Source organism: Poecilia latipinna, unplaced genomic scaffold, assembly GCF_001443285.1.
Source record: "Poecilia latipinna isolate Pla-1442-1.1 unplaced genomic scaffold, P_latipinna-1.0 Scaffold1556, whole genome shotgun sequence".
Lineage (NCBI taxonomy): Eukaryota > Metazoa > Chordata > Actinopteri > Cyprinodontiformes > Poeciliidae > Poecilia > Poecilia latipinna.
In genome coordinates this window covers 129,566-157,478 of record NW_015114172.1, presented here as the reverse complement: position 1 = coordinate 157,478, position 27,913 = coordinate 129,566, and the positions used below count along the sequence as shown (strand labels likewise).

General features: G+C 39.1%; 1 protein-coding gene across 3 annotated transcripts in view; it reads right to left on the bottom strand.

Annotated features, from left to right (window-relative positions):
- Positions 1–5,662: 5,662 nt before the first annotated feature.
- Positions 5,663–27,913, bottom strand: part of znf536 (zinc finger protein 536) — a 114,054-nt gene continuing 91,803 nt past the window's right edge. For 2 of the 3 annotated variants that reach the window (XM_015058627.1, XM_015058628.1), the window contains exons 3-5: positions 25,696–25,854; positions 13,139–14,911; positions 5,663–6,283 (exon numbers count right to left, since the gene is read on the bottom strand). In XM_015058627.1, the coding sequence (XP_014914113.1) occupies positions 6,087–6,283; positions 13,139–14,911; positions 25,696–25,854 (2,129 nt within the window). In that variant the 3' untranslated portion in view covers positions 5,663–6,086. Of the gene's footprint in view, positions 6,284–7,765; positions 8,371–13,138; positions 14,912–25,695; positions 25,855–27,913 lie in introns of those variants that run through there. The other variant, XM_015058629.1, reaches the window with a different exon arrangement.

Here is a 27,913-nt window from a genome sequence, read left to right as displayed (position 1 = left end):
TCAGAAACACTGAAAACTGGGTGGAAATTTAATGGAATTCAACAAACTTCCTTCATCTTTTATTAAAATATTTTTTTAACATCCAATACTTCATGGGAATAAACAAACCCTTCTTCTAAGAGAAGGAAAAAAATCTCATTGCATTAAAGTAAACAGAGAAACAACAAAAAAAGTTTGTTAAACTGATGACGCTAAGAAGAAGTTGCTGAACTGTTCAGATTAATCTGTTTTTGAAACTTTTGAGCAAACAGCGATATTTTGTTTTGCATGTAACAAATCTCAGAAAGAAAGTTATTGTTAGAAGAATTCTTCCTTTGAGAGGCAGTTTAGACAGATTAACATCTTAGTTTTTCTTCTGTTCTTGCGTGAACTCTCAATGTCCCAGGGTTCCAAAGATCTTGTGGGAAATAAGGAATTTACTTGTATACTTTCTAGATCTGGATATGAAAGTAAAAAGAAAACTGAAGGTAAAAATCTGCTTTAGTTTCCAGATTTTCTTCCATACTCGCATTTAGAGAGAAATCTGAATCTTTTCTAAAAAATGTAACAATTTTCATGTAAGCTTAATTTGAAATAAACATATTTTATCTTTGATTTTTATAATCACAGCTTTAAATTGTAAGCCGCCAATATTTTGGTTTCTAAGGTTACTGGATTTTTGGCCCCTTTACAACATTAAAACTGAGATTCATGACCTTTCTGCTCTAGATCTTAAATTGTGTTTGGGTGTGAAAACGTCAAACCCCCTGTTTTTATTTTTTGTAAGTAAGTAAAAGTATTAATGTAATCCAGGATGAAGCACATGTACATGGTTTCCAAACTGAATCCTTTCTACCCTCCTGATGGGAATATAAAGAGTCACAGCAAGTCACTTTACTTCCTGTTTCTTCATTTCCTCTGCTTGAGAAATTGTTGGACTTTCACAAAACCTTTCTAAACTTAATCAGCGATGAGTTTATTGTGTCCAGTAGTATTTAAAAAGCATTTCACTGATCTGGTCATTTTAGTCAATTTGACAAATCGATTTCCAAACTTTTCTTTTTGCAGCTAGCTGTAAAGCTAAGTTGGATAGCTCAGTGCCACCAACCTTACCAGACGTTCATCATAAAACAAGATTTGGACCAACGTACACTTGGACTGCCAAGGTTTTTACAGTTGAATGATTTTGTGTACTTTATATTGTTAAGATGGAAACAAATCATTACTTCACAATATTTAGTGTTGTGGATTTACAGCTTCTATTTTCTTTCAAAATTTTTGTTTTGTTTCTTTCAAAAAATGAACCTATAGCTAAAGATAAACATTTATTTTAATAATTGAAATTTTGAAATATTGAACAAACATATAGATGTTTAATGTTGTTTTCAACCTCCTTAAAGGTCCGATTTGATCTTTTTCATATTTCTGTGAAATCTTCAATGGCGAGCCACCTCTGACACCAGAGCCGTTTGTGAAGAATTACCCAGGCCTTCTGAGTCAGTAGTACCTGTGGATTCTGAAAGAACGGATATGGACTCTGTTTTCTGAACATATTTGATTTTTTTAAACTAAACTGAACTGAAGACAAAACTGTAAATGGATGAGTAAATAAAATGAACCCTGGTATTAACTGTTCCATTAAAGATAATCTTCTAGTAACTAAACCCAAAGGCCTATTTTAGGCCCAAATCTTTTACATATGAATATTCAATGCTTGTTATTTAACTGTTTTACAAATCGGTAATTAATGTTGATTCTGGGGATGTTCTGGTTTGTTCATTGGTATATTTTCTTAAAGTGAGAAAATTGAGGGCCAGTTGGATATTAAGGGTCAACTGTGGCCCTTATGTCTGTCCAGGTTTTATCTCTATAATTTACAGCTGCTGATGGAGATATACTAGTTTTAGAAAGCTCTTATCAATAAGACCTTAGAAATCACAGCCATTTCTGATACTGTTGAGGAACAAATCAGACACTAACATTTAACCTGATGATGACTGGCGAGAGCTGACAGATGGGAAACTGGCTGTTTGAACGACTGGTCCATATGCTGTTTGAAGGAGAGTCGAGAAATGAAGAACAAACATGATAGAACGTTGAAGACTTCCTGCTGATAGCCAGCGATCAACAAGAAGGAATGTTGGTGAGAGAGCGTGATTAGAATAAAGTCTGATAAAAACAAAGCAGGTTCAGTGTTCAGCCTCAAGTGGTCACAACAGAAAGACAACTCAAATAAAAAGTTTTGTCCTGCAGGAGAGAGACAAAGTTCTTTTTGTCCATTCTGGATACATACGGTTACGGAGAACCAGATCCATTTATGTTGGTAGAAAATAGGAGAGGTGGCAAAGGATGGGAGGTATTGATGGATGGATGGGTGGAGGGGAAGTAGGGGGTGGGCCACAAAAATAAACCCAGCTCCCATCTGATGAGCAGCTTGTCCATAATTCTGAGCCCCTGTTTCATGCCAAGCCCGCTTCCTGATACAGAAGCCTGACAAAAACAGACCTTCTGAAAAAAATTCCCTTTTTGTTCATTTGACCCGTAAACTGCCACCTCCATCACCCCCCAAACAAACACACGCATACACACACACAAGCATACATGTGCGCACACACACACACACACACACGCACGCACACTTTATATTTACTCTGTTTTTTTGACCTAAAACATTTCTACTCTATCCCAAAGAGAACCAGTTGTTTTTATTCTTTCTCTTTTCTTTCTCCACCATGCAATGGTACAAACAAATTCAAATAAAATCGGCAGAAAAAAGATGTGTGTGTTCATCCCTGTTGCAGCCAACAGCTACAGGACAGATGATGTGGCCATCTTGAGATCGTTTGTCATCTGTCGGGCAGAGTTGACCTTGCAACGCCTGCCGACCGTTACACTGATATCATCTTTTATGGTGAGAAAACACACACACACACACACTCAGACACACATGCAAAAAAAATAAAATAGATACGGAATAATGGAAGAAGCCAGATAGATTGAGAGAGAGAGAGAAAGAGAGAGGCGGCTGTTGTTTTCAGTAATAAAGACAGCATTTATGGCTTCCCCTTCGCACTGCCAGTTAAAAGAGAAACAAAAATGGAAATCCATTACGGAACGCTTCTTAAAAGTGTGACCAATCCTTGTTCAGTCAATTAAAGTCTGGAGACGGAGAATATGATGTTTGTCTGTTTAGCCTTCAATGCATACAGATCAGCCTGGATTTGATGATGGAAAGAGACTTTTTTCCCTCAGTCATAGAGACAGCGAGGAGGAGAAAAAAAAGAGAGGGATGGAGGGGCAGTGCAGCCAAGCTCTGCTTATCTCTTTTCTTCTCTTTCGCTTTCCTGCTTCAGCCCATCTCACCCCCCCTCCACCCTCCCATCAATATACAAAAGCATTAATGTGCGCAGCTATGTGCTCTGCCATTGTTCTGTGTTTAAATGCTCAGAAAGGGACGTTGTTTGTGTAACTGGCAGAGTTAGCGGTGCACTGCCGCGTCCAAAAGCCTGTACTTAAAAGTTGCTGAGCAGAAAATAAAAAAAAAAAAAAAAGAAAGGAAAAAAAATAGGGCGCATTAAAAGAAGCGATAGCGAAGCAGTTAACAAGAGTGGTTACCCCGGAATGAGCGGGGATGAGGTTTCACATTAAAACAGATTTATCTTAAAGTATAGTGCTAATCCCCTTCAGTTTTAATCCCACCCCCCTCCTCCCAGTCCTTCCCCTACTACATCATTTTCATTCCTATCAAGGCATATTAAAAGAAGAAGCTGTTTATGCTAGGCGTCTTGATTTTTTACAAGGATTCCTGGCAAGTGAATCATGGAGCTCGAAGGACTTGTCTTTCGAAAAAAATAAAGGATTATTAGAAGTAGGGATGGGCAACAATCGTATGGCTAGTTGTTGTGAAAAAACAATCGTGATAGCAGTTAGCTGACTAGCATTAGCTCCGGGTCAACTCATTACCTCACCAGTTTGTACACTCATTTCATACTTGAGAGTTCCCATTTGATCATTTTCTACTTAAATTCAAACCATTTAATTTTGCCATTATACTATAGTATATGGATCTATCGTTTGTTATAGCTAGAAAGTGTTTGAAAACTTTATTACTCTCGATCTCATTTTTTAATTATCCCGTTTGGTCCAGTTATCTTTCATGAAATAGGGCAGTTTCTTTACCGTACAAGGTAGCAACGTTTCCAATGTTCAGCAGATTTTTCTGCCCAAATTTCACAATTTTGATTTGGTTTTCGGCAATTTTGAAAAAGAGTTAAACGAAATACATTTGCCGAAAAAGTTCTGAGATTGCAAACTTTCCCAGTCCAAACGTTCACCTCAGAGGGGCTGTCAGCACGGCGTGGTCAGCGAGAGACCCTTCAGGCTGGGATGGGAGTGGTGGAATGCTCCCATCCACTAGTGGGTCTCCACTTCACAGGAGGAACAGAACTCTGAAAAATTTCCAAGTCCAAACATTCAGCTCGGAGGGGAGGACCCTCTCCATTTTGTTGCAAGCTTATGGTGGCAAAAACATCCATCATAAACTCTACTTTATAATTCATGAGGTTTGTTAATATTTCAACATGCTAAAGTAAAGTAAAATATATATTTTACTTTACTAGATTTTACTAGTAAACTTTAGTAGAAACTTTACTTACAAAGTTTCCAAAGTTTTACTGCCAAAGTTTGACAGTTATTTGTGTCAAACTTTGGGATCAACTGAATGATGACCTCAAATTATGTGCTTTTATATTGAGCTTTAAAAAAAGCCTTAAAATGTAAACTTATAAGAGACTATACTATTATGTATATGTATGTGTATATTGTGTAACCATATATGTATTTAATGTCAGTATTTGCATATACGTATATACATGGATATTTAAATATAAATGTATGTATGTATGTATGTATGTAAGAATATGGACATTATCTTTCATTAATGTCGACTGCAGAGTCTCTGAGTAGGGTGGGCAAATATAATCCTTTTCTTCAGCCTATTTCTTTATTGGTAAATTATTGGTTTGTAAAATAGCATTTTACTTTTGTCCCCTGTTTTAAATGTCAAATTTACCAAAATAAAGCTCTTTTATGATCATCAAACCTATTTTATGATGAAAAACTACCAGTATGATTAGGCTGGTAAGATTTTAAAAGTTTTCCACTGCTGGTCGAATGAGGCCATCCATAAATGTTGTGTTTTGTTTCAAAATATGACCGAATGCAATTATGATGCATGGTTCAGCAGCATAACTTGCACTACTCAGTATAGATGTTTTAGTAAAGGACAGTTTGATCAGTTTTATTCTATTACATTCTGTTATACTCTTAAATATCTGTTTTTCATGTCAATAGTTTCATTGAATAAATGAAACTCTAGCGTAGCCTCACAGTGCTGTCAGTACTGTGGTACACAGCTTGATAACCACATCAACCAGGCTGCCACAGATTCTTTAATGTCAGAAGGTTTTACCACATGTGCCACTGCTATGGTAGTGACTCACATACTGCAACAATAATCTATTAATAACATAATGTATTTCACACTGTAGTATGCACTCAGCTGGCATACTAAATACTTAGTGAAACTGATGGTAACTTTCTGTTGAACTTGAATAATACTTATTTGACCACTTGGAGGCACTCTACTGAAATCTCTAAGGGAAATTTTATTTCCAGGCAGACATCTGATCCATATGTATAAAAAATATATAATTTCAACAACAGGTAACATACCCAGGTCTGATGCAGCCGTTTCCACACCTTTGATCCCATTATATGTGCACTACTCAGGAAAAATCTGATATTTCCTCACATCCAGAATCATATATCATGTGTTTTTTCAATATGCATACAGAGCAAGTCAGGGTTAGAGATATTACTTGGGTTTGACAGGCTCATAAAATCTGCAGTTATAGATTTAAATACAGCTTAACTATTAAACTTTTTACTTGAATAGAAACCACAAAGCATTAGAATGAAAGTTTAAGACTGTGTTACCCATCACTAATTGGGAGAAATAAAAAAAAAGTTAAAGCAATACAGTCGGAGTCAGAGAGGGGGCAGTGGAGGAGGCCGAGGAGCGCGCCGAGTGTCTGATCTGATGCGACCTATTTGACGACTGTCATGCTGGATGGCGACGGCGGTGGTGATAGGTGGTGGAGGGGTGTTGTCATGCTCTCTGTCACACTCGGCTGTGTCACACGAGCTGGATGGATGCCTCTGTCCACTGCAAGCTGCTTGAATGAGGAAACATATGGGTGCACGAGAGCCTCGGCCCACCTCATGAATATTTGATTCATATTTCCTGTGTGTATGGGCAAGAAAAATAGAGAGAGAGAGAGAGAGAGAGAGAGAGAGAATGGAGGAAGAAAGAGGGAAAAAAGGAAGGATATTTCTTTCTATTTCTCACTTGTCATTTCAGAAAAAGCTCACAAGGCTTACTTTGTGGCATTCTAATCATAATTGCCAATCCTGAATACAAATCTCTCAGCGCCAAACATGCCGAGTGAAACTGAAATGACAAAATGAAGCTCATATAACGGTGTAATCAAAGTTACATTCAGGAGAAAAAGGATAAGCGCGGGGGGGTGGGGGGGAGTTCTTCCCTAACCAGCAGGAGATGAGGATCAGGGGCCAGTTATTAGCTCGGCCAGGAACAAAGGGCCCCAGTGTTGCAAGGTGGCTTATGCCTCAGACAGTTACTGTACCTTTCAAAACTAATATGTAACCATATCTGTTTTAAAAGGATGATTCATATTACTGTGAATTCATGGGAAAACTTGTTCCCATCTCTGTGACCCAGGAAACACAAATCCCACTTGTCGTAAGCCCCCAACACACACACACACACACACACACACGCACACACGCACACATGCACACACCCACCCCCACACACGCGCGCGCGCGCGCGCCTACACGCGCACCTACACACACCCTCAACACACAGACACATTCATTTCAACTGCATGCCTGGCCTTTAACAAAAAATATCCCATTTAAAAAGATAGGCACATTAAATTTTTGTTATGATGTCAAATATCCTCAGCTTTTTTTGACAGAACAATGGAGCTGATTGTGCTTTAATGCTACTGAGGCGACTGGAAAAGGTCAGCGCGGGCGTGGCTGGGCGCACAAGGACGGCACTGACTGAAAATTGGGTTATATGTGATCAACTAAGTTATTAATCAGATTAAAATGGATTCCCTCTGCCTGCTGTTTAACTAGGCAAGAGGGAGGGAGGGGAGGAAAAAAAAAGAAAGAAATAAAGACGGCGCAAAGAGGGACAGAGATGCAGAACAAATAGGCCAGTGTTTACACATCCAAGAGCAAAGAAAGCCATTGTGTTGGGAAGCGCTCGCAGATGAGTTCCGATAAGGGCCGGGGCCCTTCGGAACATCCCGGCGCATGGAACCCGGCTGTCTAAAAGCATGTGCCCTTGCCACAGATGCCCCCTCGTCTCATCCAGGTAACCTCTCTAATCCTGATTAAATCACTGTAATTAGAATAAGCAGCGTTCCTCCACCCCCATATTTCCCTAATAAAACAATGCAGCCGTTTAAATCCAGTCGGTGGGATTTGCAACGCAACAATGCAGTTTATATCCATCTCTGCTAAGGAATTAAGTGTATTTTCTAACTGCTAATGTTGTAACGTTGCGGGGTGATTTGTTTCGACGCTCGCTATTCTTATTCCCCCTGCGGTTTTGTTCCCCCCCCCCTTTTCTCTCCCTCCCCAACTTTATTTATTTGGCTCTTATTTATTTGCTTGTCTGCGCTTTTTTTTTTTTTTTTGATGTTAAATCAAACAAGATTTTTTTATTTTTTATTCTTTTAGCAAGTAGTCGGGATCATTCCCTGCGACAGGGAAATAACGCAACTTATTTGTCCTTAATTGCCACAGAGCTTTTCAAACACAGCAACTTGCCGCCTGTGCGTCTCTACCTGTGTATATTTTTTTGTTTTTATTAGTATCGCGGCACGGCTCCATTGATGTGGAATCGCAGAGGAAATAAAAGTTGACATAGTTTCTTCGTTTTTTTATAAAAAAATTTTTCCGTACCCCCACAATCCCTTGTTTTCCTCTCCGCTCTGACTTGCTCTCTGTTGTTTTTTATATATCTGTATTTTTCCTTGAAGTTGCTGCGGCATTGTCTCATTATGTGTCGACTTGCTTTGTAAGTGTAGTTATTATGCCTGCGTGTCTTTTCCTGGCAGTGCTGTTTTCTTTCAATCTCTCTCTCCTTTCTCTCTCTCTCTCTAACACACACACATACACGAGCGCGCACACACACACACACAATGTGCTGTCTCTCTCTGTTTCTTCCTCGGAGGATGAGGAGCTTTATGAGTACAACTCCTCTGAGGCATCCTCTTCACATCTCCAGGGCGCCTGGGGAAGGGAACGTTGCATTCTTAAGAGGAGCAACTCAAACTGAACAAAGTCTACAGGAGTCAAGGAAGAAAAGCAACAAACAGCAAACTAACGAGATGGGAAGCAGAGATCATGTCAAATATATCGGGTTAGAAGGCTAATTTATAACCCATTGTTTAATGTTTTCCAATATCAAATACTCTGCAAACTCGCGGTGGGTGCAACAATATATAGACATGAAAGCGCTTTATTTGCACAAATATATAAACTCACATACGTATGCTTTCTGTGACTGTTCTCATGCTGGTTTCTCCCCATCCCGTCTCTGTAACACTGAATGGAATAATTGTCATGCAACTTTGCAATCATCCACCATTCGTCTCCATTTTTCTTATCAAGCGCAACTCGATCCTGCCTCTCATTCACTGCGCTGTACTTACAGGAAACACGATGTGACCGATATTATTGGTGGTATTAGTAAGAATGGCTGAGAAAAGCCAAGAAAGGAAGAATAAGATGCTGTTTCAGATAGAAGCTTTCAGCAGCCCACTGATATATGGGAATTAGTAAGTGGGGGGGAATATTTTTAGAGAGAGAGAGCAACAGGTTTGCAGCTTGACAACAGCTATTACGTTTGATTGCTCCTTGAAAACTACACTATTTTGCTCTTTTGGGTGACAAGGTGATAATGCACCTCTGCACAAGTTAAACTGGTAATATCACCGCACGTGGGAAATAGCACCTTGCCTTCACCAGCCGTCAGAACTGTCACTCCGGCACGATGGAGGTGCACAATGAGAGCTTGGGGAAGCGCATCACAAACAGTAGTCTTCCTCTCAGTAAAACACAGACACACACACACACACACACACACACATGCAGACATACAGACAGAGAGACAGACATACAGGCCTCCAGATGGCTTAATCACTGGAGGAGCCCATGCCCTCAAGCAACAAGCAAAAGAAAGAAAGACTTGAGAGTGAGAAAAACAGAAAAAGGATGGATCCTGGAGTGTGGGAAAGTGAAATGCAGGAATTTAAAGGAGGAGGGCGGGGGGAAAGAAGGGGACACCAGTGAGCTTGTATCGGTCCGAACAGAGAAACATCAGTTATTTCCATCTGGGCACTCAGATGTTGGTTCAAGTTTTAAACAAGTTAGACTGGTTACCAAACAAAAAAACAAAACAAAAAAAAAAACAAAAAATGGCTGAATTGGACATGACTAAACTGATCTGGTGGGGAAAAAAGAAGGGAAACTGGACAATCGTTTTTTTGTTTTTATTGAAATGTTTAGAAAAGTTTTAGATTCTGGAGTCCGTTTCATGTTTAGTAGTATAATGTATCTCATCTTTAAAAGGGTAAGGTTCTGTGAAAGAGTATTGATATGTTGAGACAGATGGCTTAATTAGATCGTTTAATAAAAGAAATAAAAAACAAGAGAAACGTGAACATGTTACAATGATTTTATTGATCCTGCTCACAGTCATCGGGTAAATTGGGGGACTGCAACTAATTGAGCAAATTTTCCCAATATCGAAGAAAGTCGTACATGTAAATTTTGGTTTACTTGCATTCATATGCAAACTTGCGCGTGAAAACTTGTGCTAGGGTAAACTATTCAGTTAGTCATGACAAATAAACCATTTTGTCAACAAAGATTACACCAATTAATCTAAAATGGATGCCTTTAGAAGTTTGGAGGAGGAATCCAGAAGAAAACCATGGAAAGATGACATAGCCCTGTCAGAAATGTATAAAAGTTATGCAAGTTTCATAAATTATGTCTCTTGATGAGAGCTAGCTAAAGGTTTTGTAACATTGATGTAGTCACCTGTCGCAAAGATCGTGCATTAACAAAAGCTTGTAACAGCATATTTGTCATACATTTATAAAGCATAAAATAGCGGAGCAAGAGCCCTTTTTTTCACTAACGCAAACAAAACAGCAATTATTAGGAGAACTACAGAGTATACCATAAGAGTCCTTGATATACTGATGGGTCTAATTGAACACATCCAAGCATTTCCCTGGCTTCTTTCTTTTGCCTACTCCTCTAATTCTAAGAGGTGCTCAGCTATGAGCGCTGCCATTTTCTGCTCTAAAATCCTCAGAGCACGACGCTCTCCAGCTTGTCAGTCTCAACCTTCCAAAGTCCCACACCACATTTAATATATTAAGTGAACAAGGGGGTTGAGGTAACGTGAGTAATACAACGTGAGGAGCAATGTTCGCAAGCAGACCTGGCATGTACAGCACCGTTTGAATAATGTAATACTTCATGTTTGATAATGCATGGCTATAGATAGGTCTACAGCGCAGCCAAGTATTGATTGTGTTAAGCACACCTAGAGTACAGCAAATGGTGTGGGTATATATCAATCTTTACTATGAACTGTACTTAAGTAACCAGATACCTTGTCTGATTACAGAAACCTCAGGGCCACTGATGCTGCTAATGACATTTATTGATAAACCTAATTTTCAGGGCCAGTTTGAGGCGAGCTTTAATATCACAGACAGGTTGAGTGTGTTTGTGTAAATCCTCACATCTTCATCTATATCTGTTAAGAGTCAAAGCGCAACTAGACTCAAGTATATTGTGGCCCGTTGTGCCTCCTCCGGGCATACTAATGAAGAAGCGGTCAGTCCAAACGTGCAACGCGTGCCCTACGACGCTTCCCGCACATTCAGGGGAGAATTTCGATATTAATGATTTATGCCATATTTGCATACAAACCTAATGCAAACCCACTCAAGATAATCACATTTTGCCAGGTCTGAATTGAGTTTTACAGACGTCTGCACTACTACCCCCACCTTCTTCTTTTTTTTTTCCACCCACCATGTAACAGTGGAATGTCTGTCTCTCCTTTTTTTTTGTTTTTTTGTTCAAGCTGCGGGTGACCCCCCCAACACAAGGGGTTTACAAGTGGACACATAAAGAAGGACTGTAATAGTGCATTTTACTGAGACAAGTGTGCCTATTATTTCCCTTCCAGCCACGCAGCTTTAGCGTATGAACCAGGACCGGCAGAAACAGGAAGGATAATAGCACACACTGACAGTGTTGTCAATGAGGATGGTAAAAATGTTATTTTGTCCTGAAAACACTGTATCCATGCTCTTCCCTTATGCTTCTATTTCAACTCATTTCAACTAGTTGAAATATACAACTCAGATGTTTTTAGAGAACATCTGATGATGACTGCGACCAAACCGAGCTACCAGTTGCAGTATATTTCACCCGAATACAGAAATACAATCAGAAAATTGGAATTTTTGCAAATCTTATCAGTTAAACATAAACTGAAGTACTATAGATTTAAAAAAACTAAGTGGACAAGAAGAGACCAGATGCACTGACAGTTAATGACTATTATGGCCCAGCAGTTTGCCAAATAAATGAAAAAAAATTAACAGTTAATGTGAAGTATCTTATACAGAATTACTAAAACACTTATGAACCTTATCACTTAGAAGTGATTTTTTTCTCACCTTTAATCAAAATCCTGTTTATATCTGGAAAACAATTTATGTTGGACCCAATTTATGGTTTTGCTTTTCAAAGTTATTTCATATTATTGCAACACAAAGTTTATGCAATTTGTGAAATAACTAGCGTTATTGAAAAGCTGCACAAGTATTTCCAGAGCTTCGTCTTGGAGAAGCTAAATAATCACTTTTATCTCATTTACATTCTAGGACTTCTAAAAAAGGATTTGATGTTACTCATGTTCACTATAATGCCTCAATGTGATTATTAGTGCAGTGTAAAAAAAAAAAAAAAAAAAGCCTGAAATTCAAAGTTAAATATTCGTAATGGCGAACACAGCTATCCACTTTACATTTCTAGCTTCCAGATTAATGCGTGTATGAAATTTAGGACATTCTGCTACAAAGGCTTTCTCTCTTTTTAAGAATACTTCGTAGTCACTATTATCTTATTTTCTTGTGCCCATAAATAATGAGTTTGCTGTCTATTTGCAGCCATTTAATTTCCTTTTTGCTTTGGACATAACAAAAAAATATCAACATTTTTATTAAAACCAATGAATCCCTTGATTGACATTAACTATGTGTCACTAGCAGAGGACTTAGGGATACTGATGACCAACAACACTCGTTTTTACTCTCTTTTTATACAGACACTCGGCAACCAGCGAGCACTGGAAAGAAAATAGGGAGGGTGAGATAAAAATACTTTTTTTTCTTCAGTTTCAAGGATCAGCTATAACCTTAGCAGAATCATGAAAGCTGACAGTTCATTTTTCACAGGGTCATAGATCGACGAATCTTATAAAGTAATGGGCTTTTGGGAGCCGGCTTTATGAGGGCTAAGATGGTTAAGAGACATGTGGAGGAGATGGTACAGGGAACTGAGGTCCTGCTCTGACTCATCCAGGGTTATTCCCCCCATGCTGAGGAGCAGGAGGGAGGAACTGCACTCCCAGTAATATAAACGTGTAATAAAGATTAATCTGTTGCTAGTCGCCAGGCTGATAGCTTCTAAACTTGCTTGAAATAAGGCTCAAATCACTTCAGGGCCAATCTTGAGATATTTAGTGAGTGTTTGGGACTACCTTTGTGGGTGTCAAGCAAAAAATAAAGAGTTTATGCATTTGTGAGCTTTGGGGTTTATGTGTATGCAGTGGTGGTGCAATTTAATCTACCTTATAAATTTTGTTTTATGCAGGTATAAGGCTTTTGTTTTTGTGAGGTTGTTTGTAAATGTGTGTGTGTGCTTTCCAGTATTAACTATGCCATGAGGTGTCACACATGCTCACCGGTTCCATCAGACCTCTTCACACCGCCCGTGATCGATCCGCCACTTCCGCCTCCCAGGCCGTTGAACGTAGGGGTGGAGTCGTTACTGTAGGCTCGGAGGACAGACAGCATAGTCATTTGCTGCTCTAGGTGGGCCTGCGGATCAGCCTTCAAAAGTCCTGATGCACCGTCCGAGGACAGGAGGCCCAGGCCCTGCTGCCACTGCTTGTCCAGCGCCAGGGTTTGGTTCTGGGCTTGGGGAACCAGAGACAGTGGCTTTGTGGTGGTGGAGGACGCTGGTAAACCAGCATTGCTCATTAGAGTAAGAGAAGAGTCATCTTGCAGCTGTTTAGCGTGAGACTGGCTGTGGTCAGAAACAGGACTGCCTTCTTCCTCTCTCTCCAAATCCATTTGATCATCATCATCTCTTTCCTCCTCTTCTTCGGCCACTCTACCGTCATCATCCTCTTCCTCAGAGTTATTCTGTAGCTGTGGTCTCTTTGGGGTGTTTGAAGGGGTCCCACATGTGCTGTGCTCCCCAGCTTTTGTGATTTCTTCATCTGATCCAATGCGGTCATACTCAGTATCTCCACAGGAACCCCTGTCACCAATCTGGTCATCCACAGCTGACGGTGTTCCTCCAATGACCTGATTGTGCAGTTCCAGTCCCTGCTCTGCTATATAACCTTGAAGGCCTGGGGTAACTCTTGAAGAGCCATCATATAGACCACCGAACCTCCTGAAGAAATCACTTTGGAAGGGGTTGTACGGTTGGTCGATGTGGTTGTTCCAAACTCCGTGGATTTTCTCACCATCTCTGTCTCCTTCTCTCTCCAGCGCCAAAGCAGAGCTCTTGATATTGGAAGAATGAATGGTAGAGTTGGTGGGAAGACCCTCCTGCTGAATCTCTTTGCCGGCATCAGCCCGCTGCATTTGGGCTTTACCCAGGTGGTTAGCTTGAAGGTGTAGAGCCATGAGCTCCAAAGAGGAAGTAGAGAAAGAGCAGAAGAGACAGCCATGCCAAGCCACGTTATCGTGAACAGTGATTGAGGAGCCAGGCAGGGATCCGGGTCCAGACTCAGGACGTACTGATACAGAAAGATCGAGCGGTTCATACTGGGACCCAGGCTTTCCAGTCTCTGAATGCTTTTTGACTTCTGGTTTGTCATCTTTCTCCTGGTCACTTGAGACAATACGTTTGGCTTTGGGCTCACCGTTATCATGGTAGCGCTGAATTGGAAGCTGGACAGGGTTGTGGTTGTCAGCAACATCTTTCTTCATAGAGCTGAGGACAAAATTGTCCATGAAAGCTTGGAGAGAACCTTGGAAGTGGACTCCGTTCCCTATCATACTTTGGTAAGCCCTGCTTAGGTCGGAGAAACTGGCGGCACTGTCAGCCGCTGAAACAATGGGGGATTGGCCATCCGGAGTCTTCAGGTTCTCGGATGAATGGATCGAATCAAAACGCCGATCCCCACGATCACGATCTCGTTCGTGTGGCGCTATGATACCAGCCGATGCCCACTGATGTGGCAGCAGCGGACCAGCTCTGAAGTCCAGATTGGCTGGCATGCCCTTGAAAACATTACGGAGTACATCTGGTCGGGCAAAGATGCCACTACCTGCTTTCCCAGAATCGTCTTTATGGTCTGAAGATGTGTTGTGGCCAGAGGACGAGCCTGATGTGTTGGAGCCGTTTTGACGTTCACGATGGTGGCGCTCCAGGTGGTACTTCAGACTGGCAGACTGGGTGCCAGCATAGTCACAATGAGGGCATCGGTAGGGTTTCTCTCCTGAGAAGCCAAAACAGAGACAGAGAGCGAGAAAGAAAAAGACAAGGAAAACAGTGAATAATTAACCTGCTTATTACATTAATTCTGTATCAAAATCTATTTATTGGAGCAGGGAAAGTGGACCCTAGGGTCATGTAACCTCCCTCAACAAAGAAAATTAGGTCAAATGAGCTCACCAAAAAGATATGCATTTCATTAACCACTAAGAGAAAGGATATTAGTTCATATTAAAAATGTCAGCTTTCGCTAAATGAAAAAAAAGATCGCTTTTCAAAGTAGAAGGAAGTTTGAGAAACATATAAATACTAAAACAAAGAAAAGAAGAAAAAAAAAAAGCTACAACTAATGAACCAGAAAAGTCTTTCAATCAACAACAGCTACCACTGACTGGAAGTCTTTTGTCTTCCAGTCAGCAGTCCATCGCCGCCTGATGTCTATATAAGTGTTAATGTGCTTGTGTTAGGACAGGAGCCGGCCAGTGATCATGAGCTGATCCAGCTTCACCAAGTGAGCCATCACTCATATCAACACCATAAAGACGTTTCACTATTGGCTGCTTTCACTTCACTGGTACAGATGATAATTTCATCTGAGAACAAAACTATCTGAATGTTATCTGTTCTTCGAAGGGTGTGACTAGACCTGTATTTATAACAAAATATGCGTGTGTGTGTGTGTGTGTGTGTGTGTGTGTGTGTGTGTGTGTGTGCGCATGCGTGTGTGTGTGTGTGTGTGTGTGTGTGTGTGCGTGAGCCTGTGTGTGTGCGTGTGTTTGGAGTGGGGTCACTGTCTCTGTTCTCTTGCTTTGTTTGCTTTCAGGCGTGTGCCTTGGCAGTGAGAGTGTAATTTCTCGGACATTCCCCATTTGCAGCTTCTCCTGTGGGGTGGGGGGATGTTGGGATGTGTTTGCGTGTGTGCGTGTGTGTGTTGGTGGGAGGAGGTGGAGGGCTCTGAGAGTAATGCAACCCTGACCACACTGCAGCGAATCAAATAAGAATACAAACTAGGCTAAACTGCTATGTAAAAGTAATAAAAGGACGAGGGGAAAATTGCAGGCAACACATGCGGACCACATGTCTGTTTGGAGCCCGGTGATAAAGAACAATATGATTCACTACAGAGGATACAGATGAAAGTGATTTATATTACAGTAAAAGACGGAGGAATCTGTTCTGTAACATCTACATGTGTTTATTTATGCTTCACATCCATATTCATGGATATTCCTGATGATGGTTTAACTCCAGCATTATTCTGCCTGTAGTAGATCTTCCATAGGAATGATACTTATGTTGAAATAGAACACATCCTGCTAGCAATTATAATAGGCTTGGCGTCTGAGCCAGATTTGGATTCATTAAACAATGAACAAAGAGGGAAAAAATGCTAAGCTTGATTTTTTTTTCCTTTCTTTTTTTTTTTTTTTGAAACACATACATATAAAAAGTTGCCAGAGTGGAATTTCTGTAAGAGGGATAACAATAACTGTGTGTAAAGGCATGCAGATTGGAGGAAAAATAAATAAAGGGGGAATCGGATGGCTGTAATGTGTTGTATGCGCATTCTTTCTATATATTTAAAGTATATGCCAATAAAATATTTAGATTATACGCATGGAAAACATTTCATAGAGAAGAAAAAAAGCATTGTTACGCAAGGCTGGTTTGAATGATTTAAGTCGGGCTGTGTAGTAAATCATGGATATAATTAGCAAATGGCATACTGCTCAAGTAATTTATCATTATTTAGAGGGCACCATTCCAGAAAAAGACTCTGTGATCTGCAGACCTACTGCAGAGTTCTCAAATAAAGGGCCACAAACACCAACTCAATAGAATATTGATATGGGAGAGAAAAGAATAGGGGGCTATACAAAAGAAAATTGAAGGTGGAACTGCTGAGGAGTGTAAAAAGAAAGAATAAGAGAAAAAAAAAGCAAAGAAAGGAGAAGGAGAGCATGGAGAGAGACAGATAACCCTGACTGGAGAAAGAAAGACAATGATTTGATATCTTTTCTCTTACAGCAGAGTGTCTGTGAAGCATAGAGTATATTTAAAATAAACCATACGAGATGAGCTTTTAACCCAATAAGTGCTTCTCCTGTGAGCTGCCGAACAGAGGCTCAGTGCTGATTTAATAAGGAAACGTCCCTGATGCAAATGATCATTCTCAATTCCTCTAACTGGACAAAATGATATTCTAAGAGCCAAATTAGACAGAAATTAGACTGATAAGATTTTTTTTTCCATCCTCTGTTTTTTCTTCCCTAATAAGACATTGTTAATGTTTAAGGGGAAAATAAAGATTTATATGCACTAACAAGGTATACAGTCACTCTCAAATACGTACACACCCCTGTTCATATACATCATTTTTGACCTATAATGGAACATCTTGAGGGTGCAAAAAGGCTTTTTTTTTTTTAAGAAAACACAAATACTTAGCTTAAGATTCCCCCCAACCTTGACGTAGAATGTGCTATGATTTGATAAAACCAAAGTTGAATATTTTGTCAGATAAATAACAACAAAACAATGCCATATCCAGAGTGAAAATCAATCAATGGAATGGCTATATCAACTGAAAATAAAGTTTTGAAATGCTCCCGTTAGATTTCCCCCCAAGAGGGCTGTGGGTAAGCGATGTCATCACAATCTGCTAGATTTGAAGAAATCCTTGTAGGTAAATTGGCCAAATTAAAATGTAATGGCTAACAGGCTACTACCAAACACCTCTAGTTAGATTTTTCTTTATTTTTTTTTTTTTTTTTCGTCCTCTAACAGAGGTGAATACCAGGGGCGTGTACACTTTCTTTTTACATCCAGTGTATCTAAAGTGACAAACATTCCAAAATTTTTTACACATGACCCCATCCTACTGATGCTTATAGGGCAAGGCGAGCTGAAGGCAAAAACAAATGTTCAGAGTGATCCGTTTCTGTCCGTTTCCCATTAAAATTAAGCACAGGACTATCTGGAGCAAGTGAAACAGATGACTTGTGCATTTCTGCCTCTCCTTGTGTTTATGGACGTGTGTGCACACCATTTGGAATGTGTGTGAACACATGTTTATGCATGCGTGTCAGCTCAACACTGTGTGTGTGTGTGTGCGTGTGTGTGTGTGTGTGTGCTTGTGTGTATAGGCGTGTGTGTTTGTGTCTTAGAGAGCCATTTGGACTGGCTAAGACATCTGCTCCATCATACGTCAGGGGCCTGGTGTGACATCTGGGGAATATACTGTATCCTGCCTTGCAACATTACACACAATTTACTGCTAAAGGTCATTATGTACCCGTTAATCCACTTTTAATTGATATCAGCCAAACAGCACAACTTCCCAGGCACATGACAGATCATTCCTGCATCAAAGCCAGGAAACTGCTTTATGGCATTTAAAAATAGATTGGTCAACTTTTCATAGTTGTTAGTTTGTTAGACTATTTTTTTATTTATTTTTAATATTAAATAGATGGATAGCACAGATAGAACATTTTGTTAGCTGTGACATGGTTTGAAATGATTCAGAGATATGCACTGTTAAGATGTTGACTGGCTGTGACCAGTTTCGAGTCTTTTAAATCAATATGCCATTGAACGTTTGAACCTAAAAGGTTTAATTTTCTTTAATTAGCACAAATTAGTAAAAAAAATAAGTAAATAAGGCACAGATAATATTATTACACCTGTCATAATAAATACACTATGTTTTCAGCTGTGCATGAGGATCTATCCATGGGGATATTTTTTTACCTTTTTGTTGGAAAAAAACCTCCAAAAAACAAAAAAATCTAAAAAAAACAACAACTTGTATTTTAACATTTTTGTGTAAACACCTAAACCTTTTCACAGAAGGTTAAAGTATCCTGAGAATATGTGTCCATGCTTACTGCAGAGGGGGAAATTATTGTGGCACAACTGACAGGCAGTGGCGTAAAAAATGGGTATGCACAACATGAGTCGCATAGCGGCGCTGCGCTGCGCTAAAGAGGTGGAAATATTATCATATAATATGGCCAATAATGTGTCTGCATACACCTCAGTATACAGTTGAGCACCTGCTGACAGAAAACTGGGAAAGGATTTTTAGTTTAGCTAGAACAATGGAAACATTTGGTTTATGTCATAGTGACAATGAGGAAGAGTTGCTTAATTAAGATGTGTTAATGGAACCCAAGCAAAAAAAAAGACCCTTAATATCAGCATTTTAATATTCTTCCTCTCTTTGCTGTGTGTTTTAATTGTCAAGAGACATTTTATTAAAAAGGGGGCATGAAAGTCTAAAAGTAAAACTAACAAAATAGTGTGAATGTGATCAGATATCTGGGGGGATAGTTATGGGTTTTTTAAGTGAGGATTTACTGAAAGGTTGTAAGCACATAGTATGTAGTGTGATGCAGATAACCTTCCATTTGGTGTAAATCCAGACTATTTGGTCTTAAATGGTGAAGCTGACAAAGGTCAAGACCAAACAGGACTTCTATCATTTTACCGTCTTCAAATAACTTCTAAAAGTGTCATAGTGATTATACAAGCGCTATTTTATCTCTTTGTAATTGTTAAAATTCATGACAATTGGATAGAAACATAGTTATCCTGAAATATTACAAGGGGAGGCTGGAACCAAACCTGAAACCTTCCTATTGCAGGATGACTATTCTACCCAATGAGCCACAGCGTGTCACAGGTTGCTACATAAATACAGCAGCAACCTAGGAAGACATGAACGAGTCTACATGGTTTCCTACAAGAGTTTTCAGATGGTAGAAACCCGCTTTGGCCTCTCTCTTTGGTGATTAACCAGTTTGAACCTCTTTCTCTTCTTCTGAGCTAGTTGTTATGCAAACTTTTAAACTGTTGCTAAAAATTAAGATGCAAATTAGGTATACTTCCATCTACTTGTTTGGTGCAGAGAATACATTACAGAGAATGTAATTTGGTCAGAAGTTGATGCTACGTATGGCTATCATAAACAAAATGCAATGAAACTAGCTTGGATCACACATCTCAGAAAAATAGATGGGAAATTTTGGTATGTCAGAACTTATCAGCAAATTTATTTTCAACTCCATTTTTGCACATTAACTCTTTTTCAGAAAAGCCAAAAATGACCTCAAGCAAGCAAAAAGCTAACAAAAAAAACTTTTTTTGCAAAACTGAGGAAGGTATTTTGAAATCAACCATTTCTACTGTGATACTTAAAAATCTGCAGAAAAAGAAAGTTAAGCTAATGTCACCATGGGTGAGGCACTTATTCCCAAGTTGCCTGCCGATCTGCATATTGATGCGTGAATGTGTTCTAGTGTAAAGCCTTTTGAAGGGTCAGTATGACAGGAAAAGCACTTTAAATATACAATCCATTTACTGCTGATTCAACCTCACAGTGAAAGTTTAAAAAGAGCTAATGGATTGTTTTCTTTCACATAACCCGCTCTGTTATGCAGTATGTGATTTTATATACAAAAGTCATTATGAAAAACTGTCAACCACCACAGTCTGCCACGTGAATAACTGTAGACTCTATAGTAATAAAAAAAAACAGTTTGTGTCCTCATAGCCATTCACTTAAACTGTGACAGCATTTTTGAAAACACATTTAGATGATAGAAACTTGATCTGAAAAGCTTTTTGGGTTTTGATCTACAGCTACAATCTATCCATCATCCTCCAACAGGACTTTACCTGAAAACCTCTGAACATTAAGGGTGCATTCAGTCCTGCTTTTCCTCTTTAATCCATCTGCACTTTATTTGGCTAGAAAGTCCAGTTGAAAAGCAGGAAGTGAGCTATACTGCAAGGCATTGTGGGTAAATACAACCAAAACATGTCTAATGCTAGTGGGAGAAATGGCTCACACAGAGGCCATTGTTGAAAAACCAAAGACAAAGAAATCTTGCAACTGCATCTTTGTTTACATTTGGTGAAGAAGGGCGTTGTTTAGAGGTTTTCCTGTCGTTTTCTTCAGTGGTTCTTGGTGCACTGCCACCACAGGCGAGGAGAGGAACAGGATTTTCAATAGGTTGGTTCATTTGACAGTGAGTGCAATATGAAAGAAAGCCAAGTTAATCGAATCGAGTCAACTGGACTATCAGTTGTGAAAATACCATAAAGTCCGTTTATTATACAGTCATTTTTCTGTCATGCTCTTTTCTTCAGGCAGATACTAAACATATTTTACAGCTTTCATGGTTATTCTGTTTTCTTTGACTCACCAAAATTTTGCTGATGTTTGAATAACGTCACAACAGAAACTGACTTTATTAAATACGTTAACACTTGTGCTCATTATGTTATTTTTTTTTTCTTAAATACATTTATCATATGGTTGTTGTCAAGAATAAATCTACTAATGCTAGCATTTTTGTCTTTTAGCAGTTGGGGGTAATCTGGCAGTGTTTCTCATATTGCCAGGACTAACTGTTCAATTATTAAAGGGGGAAAATCACACCATAAAGGGATGCTATATGCACAGGGGAACTTTGGATATTAAGTGTGCTCTACAGGGGAATATTAAATCTTGCACTGTTACTGTATTAAAAACACTGAAGAGAAGAGATTAGGAAAGGATGAGAAAAAGGTAAATGCGCTGAAAAAACCCCACAGAGATACTCAGAGGAAGAATGGAAAGGAGGAGAGGGAGGGGCCCAAAGGAGTGAGAGGAATAGAGACGGAGATCACAGGTCCCTCTTGATTCATCCTGATTACAAGGTTAGGTTAAGGTTAAATGACACGGGCAAGTCATGCTTCTTCTCTCCCCCTGTCTCCATTTCTTTCTCTCCCCCTCTGCTCATTTAAAGCGAGCAGGCACTCTTATTGGCTATGTGCTTCGGCCTGAAGTTATGTGAAGCTATTGTCAGGAGCGAGGTCTTTTTTTATTTATTTTTTTTTTACACACAGCTGCTTACTGCTAAATAGTGCCTTGTCCAGAAGGGGACAATCTGGGCCTCTAATTGCTGTCACTGAAGCCTAGATTCATTATGTGACTTTCCCATTAAAATGTGAGCATTAATTTGTATAATGAAATATCACCCTCTGCAGTGTGTTCATTAGCTCTGGCCCCACACTGTAGTGCCACAGTCGCACAATGTTAGCTACCTAGAAAACTGTGGTTAATTTTGCTAATGGATATTTTCCCACTCGATGTTCAAGAGGAAATTAATACTGTAACATTAGCTCTTTAACTTTTTGAGGAATTTAAATTCACTTCATTCCTTTCAAGCCGGTGTTAGTCACTCATTAATCTCCGTATTGCACCGCACAATGCCGCCTCGGCCAGCTCGGTAAGCAACTCTATTGTGTCAGTCACTTTGCATTAGGGTAACGAGAGCTCGGCTGTCATCTGTGAATTTCCTCGCATTGTCACCGGAGCACAGAGCAGATCTTCAGCCCCTGCAGAAGTCATCTTGTGGTGATAATGGAGCTGCTCCGATTAGAGCATAGGAATGATTTAAAGACCACATATTGGGGATGCATCAAGCTTTTTTTTTTTTCCCCCCCTTTGCATGTGTGGAAGAGACACTATTAAATCTGTGCTTAAACAGGCCCATATCCAAGGATACATTCCTCTTGAAAAGACAACATCCTCACTAAACCTTACAAGTTTTGCAGAAGAGCGGGGGGAGGGGGGGTTTCTCTGTGTTGTTTCACTATATGTTGAAATATGAACGAATGAATGTAAAATATACAGTGAAGGAAATCAGATCGGCCTAGCGGCGTATTTCGTTAAATGTTTTGCAAAACACCAGGCCAAGATGGAGGCCTGCACTTCCTTCATGATAAAATATGGCCCTCAGGGGTGTTCTTACTGCAGCATACTACTCAAAGCAGACATAACTCAGCTCCCTGACCTAACAGATATCAAATGCCTCCCAAAGTCATCACCAGCTATGGAGCGTTGCTGGGATAGCACAGCCTGGTTGTGCTATTTAACTTAAGAAATCTAATTTGGTAAGTGTTACTGGATGTGTTAGCATGGTGCAGATTGAAGGGTTTCTCCTGGCCTCGGATCAATACGTGCTTTCATTGAGGAAACAAAAGGGGGCTCCCTATCATTTCAGCACCCTGACAGACAAAGAGGAAACACAAGCAAATAAGAACAGACTTTTTTAAATTGTTAAATAAGATTTGTAATTAGGTTCGGTTTCAGCTCAGGTTAACTTTTTTTGACTCAATCCTCCACTTTCATGGACACAGAAGGTTTTTGTGACATTACAAAGCTGCATTTCCTTTGACCAGAGGATCAATCCATTTACCAGAGGATTGTGTAATTTGACATTTGGAAAATAAATTTACTTAATTGAAACACTCCACCTGCGACAGACTGGCGACCTGTCCAGGGTGTACCCCGCCTCTCGCCCGGAACGTTAGCTGGAGATAGGCACCAGCACCCCTCCCGACCCCACTGAGGGACAAGGGTGTTCAGAAAATGGATGGATGGATGGATGAAACACTCCAATTTTGAAAAAAAGTTTTTGCTGGAAGGATGAAGTGTGTTTTTTTGTTGTTTTTTTTTTTGTTTTTTTTTGCTGTTTCGTAATTAGTTTATTTCACAAAACTGCTATGGACATACTTTTTCGCATGACACAAGTCACATGATCAAAAACAGGATGTTACAACTGCTGCAAAACATGAAGAAGAAGAAGACGACAGGAAGTGGTAGGAGGTATGATTTCAATTATGTTTCTTATTTAATTGAAAAACACAATTGTAGAATTGTTTTGTTTTCCAACATCAATGTAATATTGAAAACGTTAATATATTTCTATATTATATGTAGAAATATATATTTCTAATGGAAACACAACTGCGGACAAACTGTTCCACCTTTAATTTGACATATACTTTGGGCATTTTAACTTAAACAAATATTGTGGGATAAACACATATAAAGGTGCAAAAGGTTTCTAAAGGTCTTATGAAGGAGGGATGTTTTTTATATTAGAAAAAAACAGGCATTTTAACAAGAGTGTGAACCCTTTTAGGATGCAGTATGTATTTCCATTACAAGTGTTCAGTTGAACTCTTAACCTTCTTAATCCTATTTAGGTGATCCAGGTAAGCTGTAGGTAAGGATCTTAATGCCTTGCTCAATAATGCTTTGACCAGGCAAATGTAGGTTACTTAGTTCTCTCCATGCAAATGAGCCTGCTTGTAAATGCCCTGCAGGATGGTCAGGTAAATTTTCTTCAATCTGGATTTTCAAGATTATCCAATGTTTAAACTCGATTACACAACAAAAGTACAACAAATTAAATATTGTTCCAGCTTCTCAAATATCTTGCTTTTTTTTCTGTCTTATGGTTTTATTGAAATTGATGTCCCTTTGCAGTTTTTTTATTTCATAAAAATAAAACCAGGCATGTGTTTTTATTCATCCCACTGCAGACTGTAAGACTTTGGGTTGTGTCTCTATCAGCTGGGTAATATCTAAAGATTAAAGTCTTTGTTAATTCTTTACCATATGTGAATATACTTTGATCTAAACCAGTGCCACATTGTCTTGTAATGGATTTCTTTCAGCAATTCTTCTTGCCTCTGTAAAAAAAAAAAAAAAAGGGCATAGTATAACAGTAATCTTGTTAAAATATTCTCCTACCTGAGCTGTGAGTCCCTGCAACTCCTCCAGTGATTCTATGGGCCTCTTGGCTACATTCTGACAAATCTGTTTCCCCAGTCAGTTATATTAGGTGAAAAATGAAATAAAATAATTTCATTTTTAAAACAGAATCCAGTTGGACTGTGATTCTGGCTCATCTTTAGGTAGAATAACTTTAGTTTTAGAGGTAAAGCACTGGGTGCTGTCCATGTAATCATTCTGAATGCAGACACAAATCCAAACTAGTACTGGTACGCACCTGTACAAATATGAACAAGGTGACTCTCAAAGACTTTAAAAAGCTTGATGAACCGTAACCCTAACTGCAAACAAACTCTATTACAATTGAAATAAAAATTTCATTCTTTTTCTATCTTTCTTTCTTTGAGTAAAGAAAGAAGTGGATGACTTTTCACGGGGCAGAGAGTGTTAACAGTTTTGTGTCTAAGATTTAAAAAGATCCAACTGAATTAGGTCACCACTGTTTATTGTGTTGGAAGATGTTTTTTTTTTTTTTAATGTGGAGTTTATTTTTCTCAAGTGGCTTTTATATTTGGTGCATATTGACAAAAATAAACTAATAAGAGGATATTGTTAAATTTTCTGATTGCATAAGCAAAAGTTTCCATTTATATTAGTAGAAGAAGTAAGATAAATAATACTGCAGTGGGAAAAGTTGACACTATGTTTACTTTGATGGTTAGGGACAGTTAAAGCTGAATTTCAGTTCTTTTCAGTGATGAATAATCTGAATTTTTCACTCTGTGGTGTTTTGACAATGTTGTGTGTTCTGTGGTTTATGGACATTTACTTTTTCACTCTGTGTTTATGTGGTTGTTTCTTAGGGTAAATTCTGATGTCATAATGTATATCCATTGAAAAATAAATGTGTTGTTAAAATCAAAATCTTTCTTTTGTTCTTTCTTTCTTCCTTCCTTCCTTTCTTTCTAGTTATTCATTACCAATAATGATTTCTTGTGTTCTCATTTGGAAAATATGCAATTGATTAATCTGCATCATATCCATCATGTAACAAGGCCGTCCAATATGTGATTAGGCCAATATTCAGAACCCAATATGTCAATCTAACCCCAGAAGAAATGTCAGTACAAGTAGTGAAGTAAATTTTGCATGAAGTACAATAAATGTTTAATAGTGAAGAAAATTACTGACACGATGCTAACCGTACTGACCTGTGTGTATCCGCAGGTGGACTTTGAGATGATGGGAGGTGCGGAAGGACTTCCCGCAGTAGGGGCAGTCCTTAGAGGACGAGCCGATGCTCCGCTCCCTGACCTGGGATGGAGGCGGCTGCAGGCTCACTGCTGCCTTCGCCAAGTCTTCCCCAGCATCTGGAGTAAACACAGAGACAGCATAGGGAGGGGAGGGTGAATGGACAGTGTGCTGATTGCCAAATCAAACCAGCCCTCCTCACATCACATCACTTTTTTTGTGTGTCTTTGTCTGCGGTTCGTACGTCATTGTCCCTCCTTTACCGTGCTGAAGGAGCAAACAGCACAAACGCATCAAACAGGCTCACGAGCTGAGCTTTTTTCCTTCCCTGACAGAACGCTGACGGTTCATAAACTTTTCTGGTTCTTTAGAAACACCAAGGCTCTGAGACGCCACCGCTTTGACCCAACCATCCACACACCCCCAACACTGAGACCACACCCCTCACTCCCACTGCTTTTCTTCCTTTCCCCACCTACCCCCCACAACCCTCACTATCATCACCAGTCCTATTAAGCATATGCTAAGTGGCAAAGAGAATTAAAACTGCTAAATAAGGCAGACAAAAAGAAAGCAGAATAAAAGAGAGGGAGAGAGAGAGAGAGAGCAGTTTGGCTTTGTCAGCATCGCAGGATCTCCTTGCATCTCTTCCTGCGACCTGATTTTGACAGGAAGCTGTCAGAGATATGATAGGGTGATAACAGTTTTGACCCAGCCCTCCGCCACTTCCTCCGCATGCCAAAAAACGATGATGCACAGTTTAGTGCAACAGCAGTCTGTTATCAACACAATCAGCCCCCGAATAGGAATCTAAAAGATGAGTGACGACAACCTGGGAATGTGTTGACAGCAGCATAATCTGAGGTGAGGGTGTCACCGTCAGATTGTACACACTGGCCTTGTACCCACGATAAGGAGTCTGTCATGTGCTGAATTTAAAGGGATGAGAACAAATAAAAGCAACTTAAAAAGAAAACAGGAAAACAGAAATTTGTTGTTGACATATTTCTTTGTCCTAAAGCTGTAAAATTAGAAATACGTTATCTGTTTAAGTTCTGTTTAATATGTTGTGATGGAAGTCGGAGTACATGAACAAAACCTGATACTGAATATTATTTTCAAGATTACAGGTTTTAAAGGAACAATAAAATGTTAAACTGATTTTTTTTGGGGGGAAGCAGGGTGACGGGGGTTTGAATTCTTTGTGAGTTCTTTGTCTATCCGTCCATTATGTCTAAGCAACTGATTTAAAAAACAAAAGATTTGGATGCCACTACCTCACATATAAAGATTTTGTATTTGCATTAAACAAAGCAAGAAGCCACACAAATATTGTGTTTTCTTCTAAAATATTTAAAATATTTTAATTTTTGAAATCCGTTCATTTATCTTTGCATTTATCTACTTTGGCAGGACATGTCGTATCCACCTTGGAGAAGTTTTCATACATTTTCAAAGCCTATTGTAAGCAAATGTGACATAATGGGTCCAATAAATATTATTAAGCTGTAAGAAGTCCAAATAATTTCTTCTGATTTGATCAAGGGCTTTAATTTACCATATGTCATAGAAGTTAGCAGGTCTGAATAGAAAAAAAATGCAAATATGCCTTAATGCAAATTTTCAGAATATACAACTGATTTAAGTCATACATCAGATTGAAACGTTTGAATGACTATCCTAAAATTTTATTAAAAATACTTAGCTAAAATGAGATGCATTGGTTTTAGCAAACAGTAAAATGGATTGTTAACAAGATGAAGACTTAGAGGTGATGATGAAGAGAAAGAGAAAGAAAACCAAACACTTCAGAGGAATCAAATCTTAAAACAGTTTGTTCAACATATTCATAGTAAAGCTGATTTTGTGGTCACTTACTTTTTGATTGAGTTGTTCCTGACCTTCGTACTCACAAAAAGTTTGATGACGAACTTTTAAACTATGCTGATGCTTTCAATACTGTATTTATGGGACACACCAAGCACACTGTGCAGTAATAAAATGTATTTATTTCCTTATCTGCCAAAGGATTTGGGGTATATGTAAGGAAACGGCAACAAAACCAAAAAAAAAAAAAAAAAAAAAAAAAAAAAAAAAAAAAAAAAGGGGGGGGGGGGGAAAAAAAAAAAAAAAAAAAAAAAGAAAAAAAAAAAAAAATTTTTTTAACACAGGCCCCCC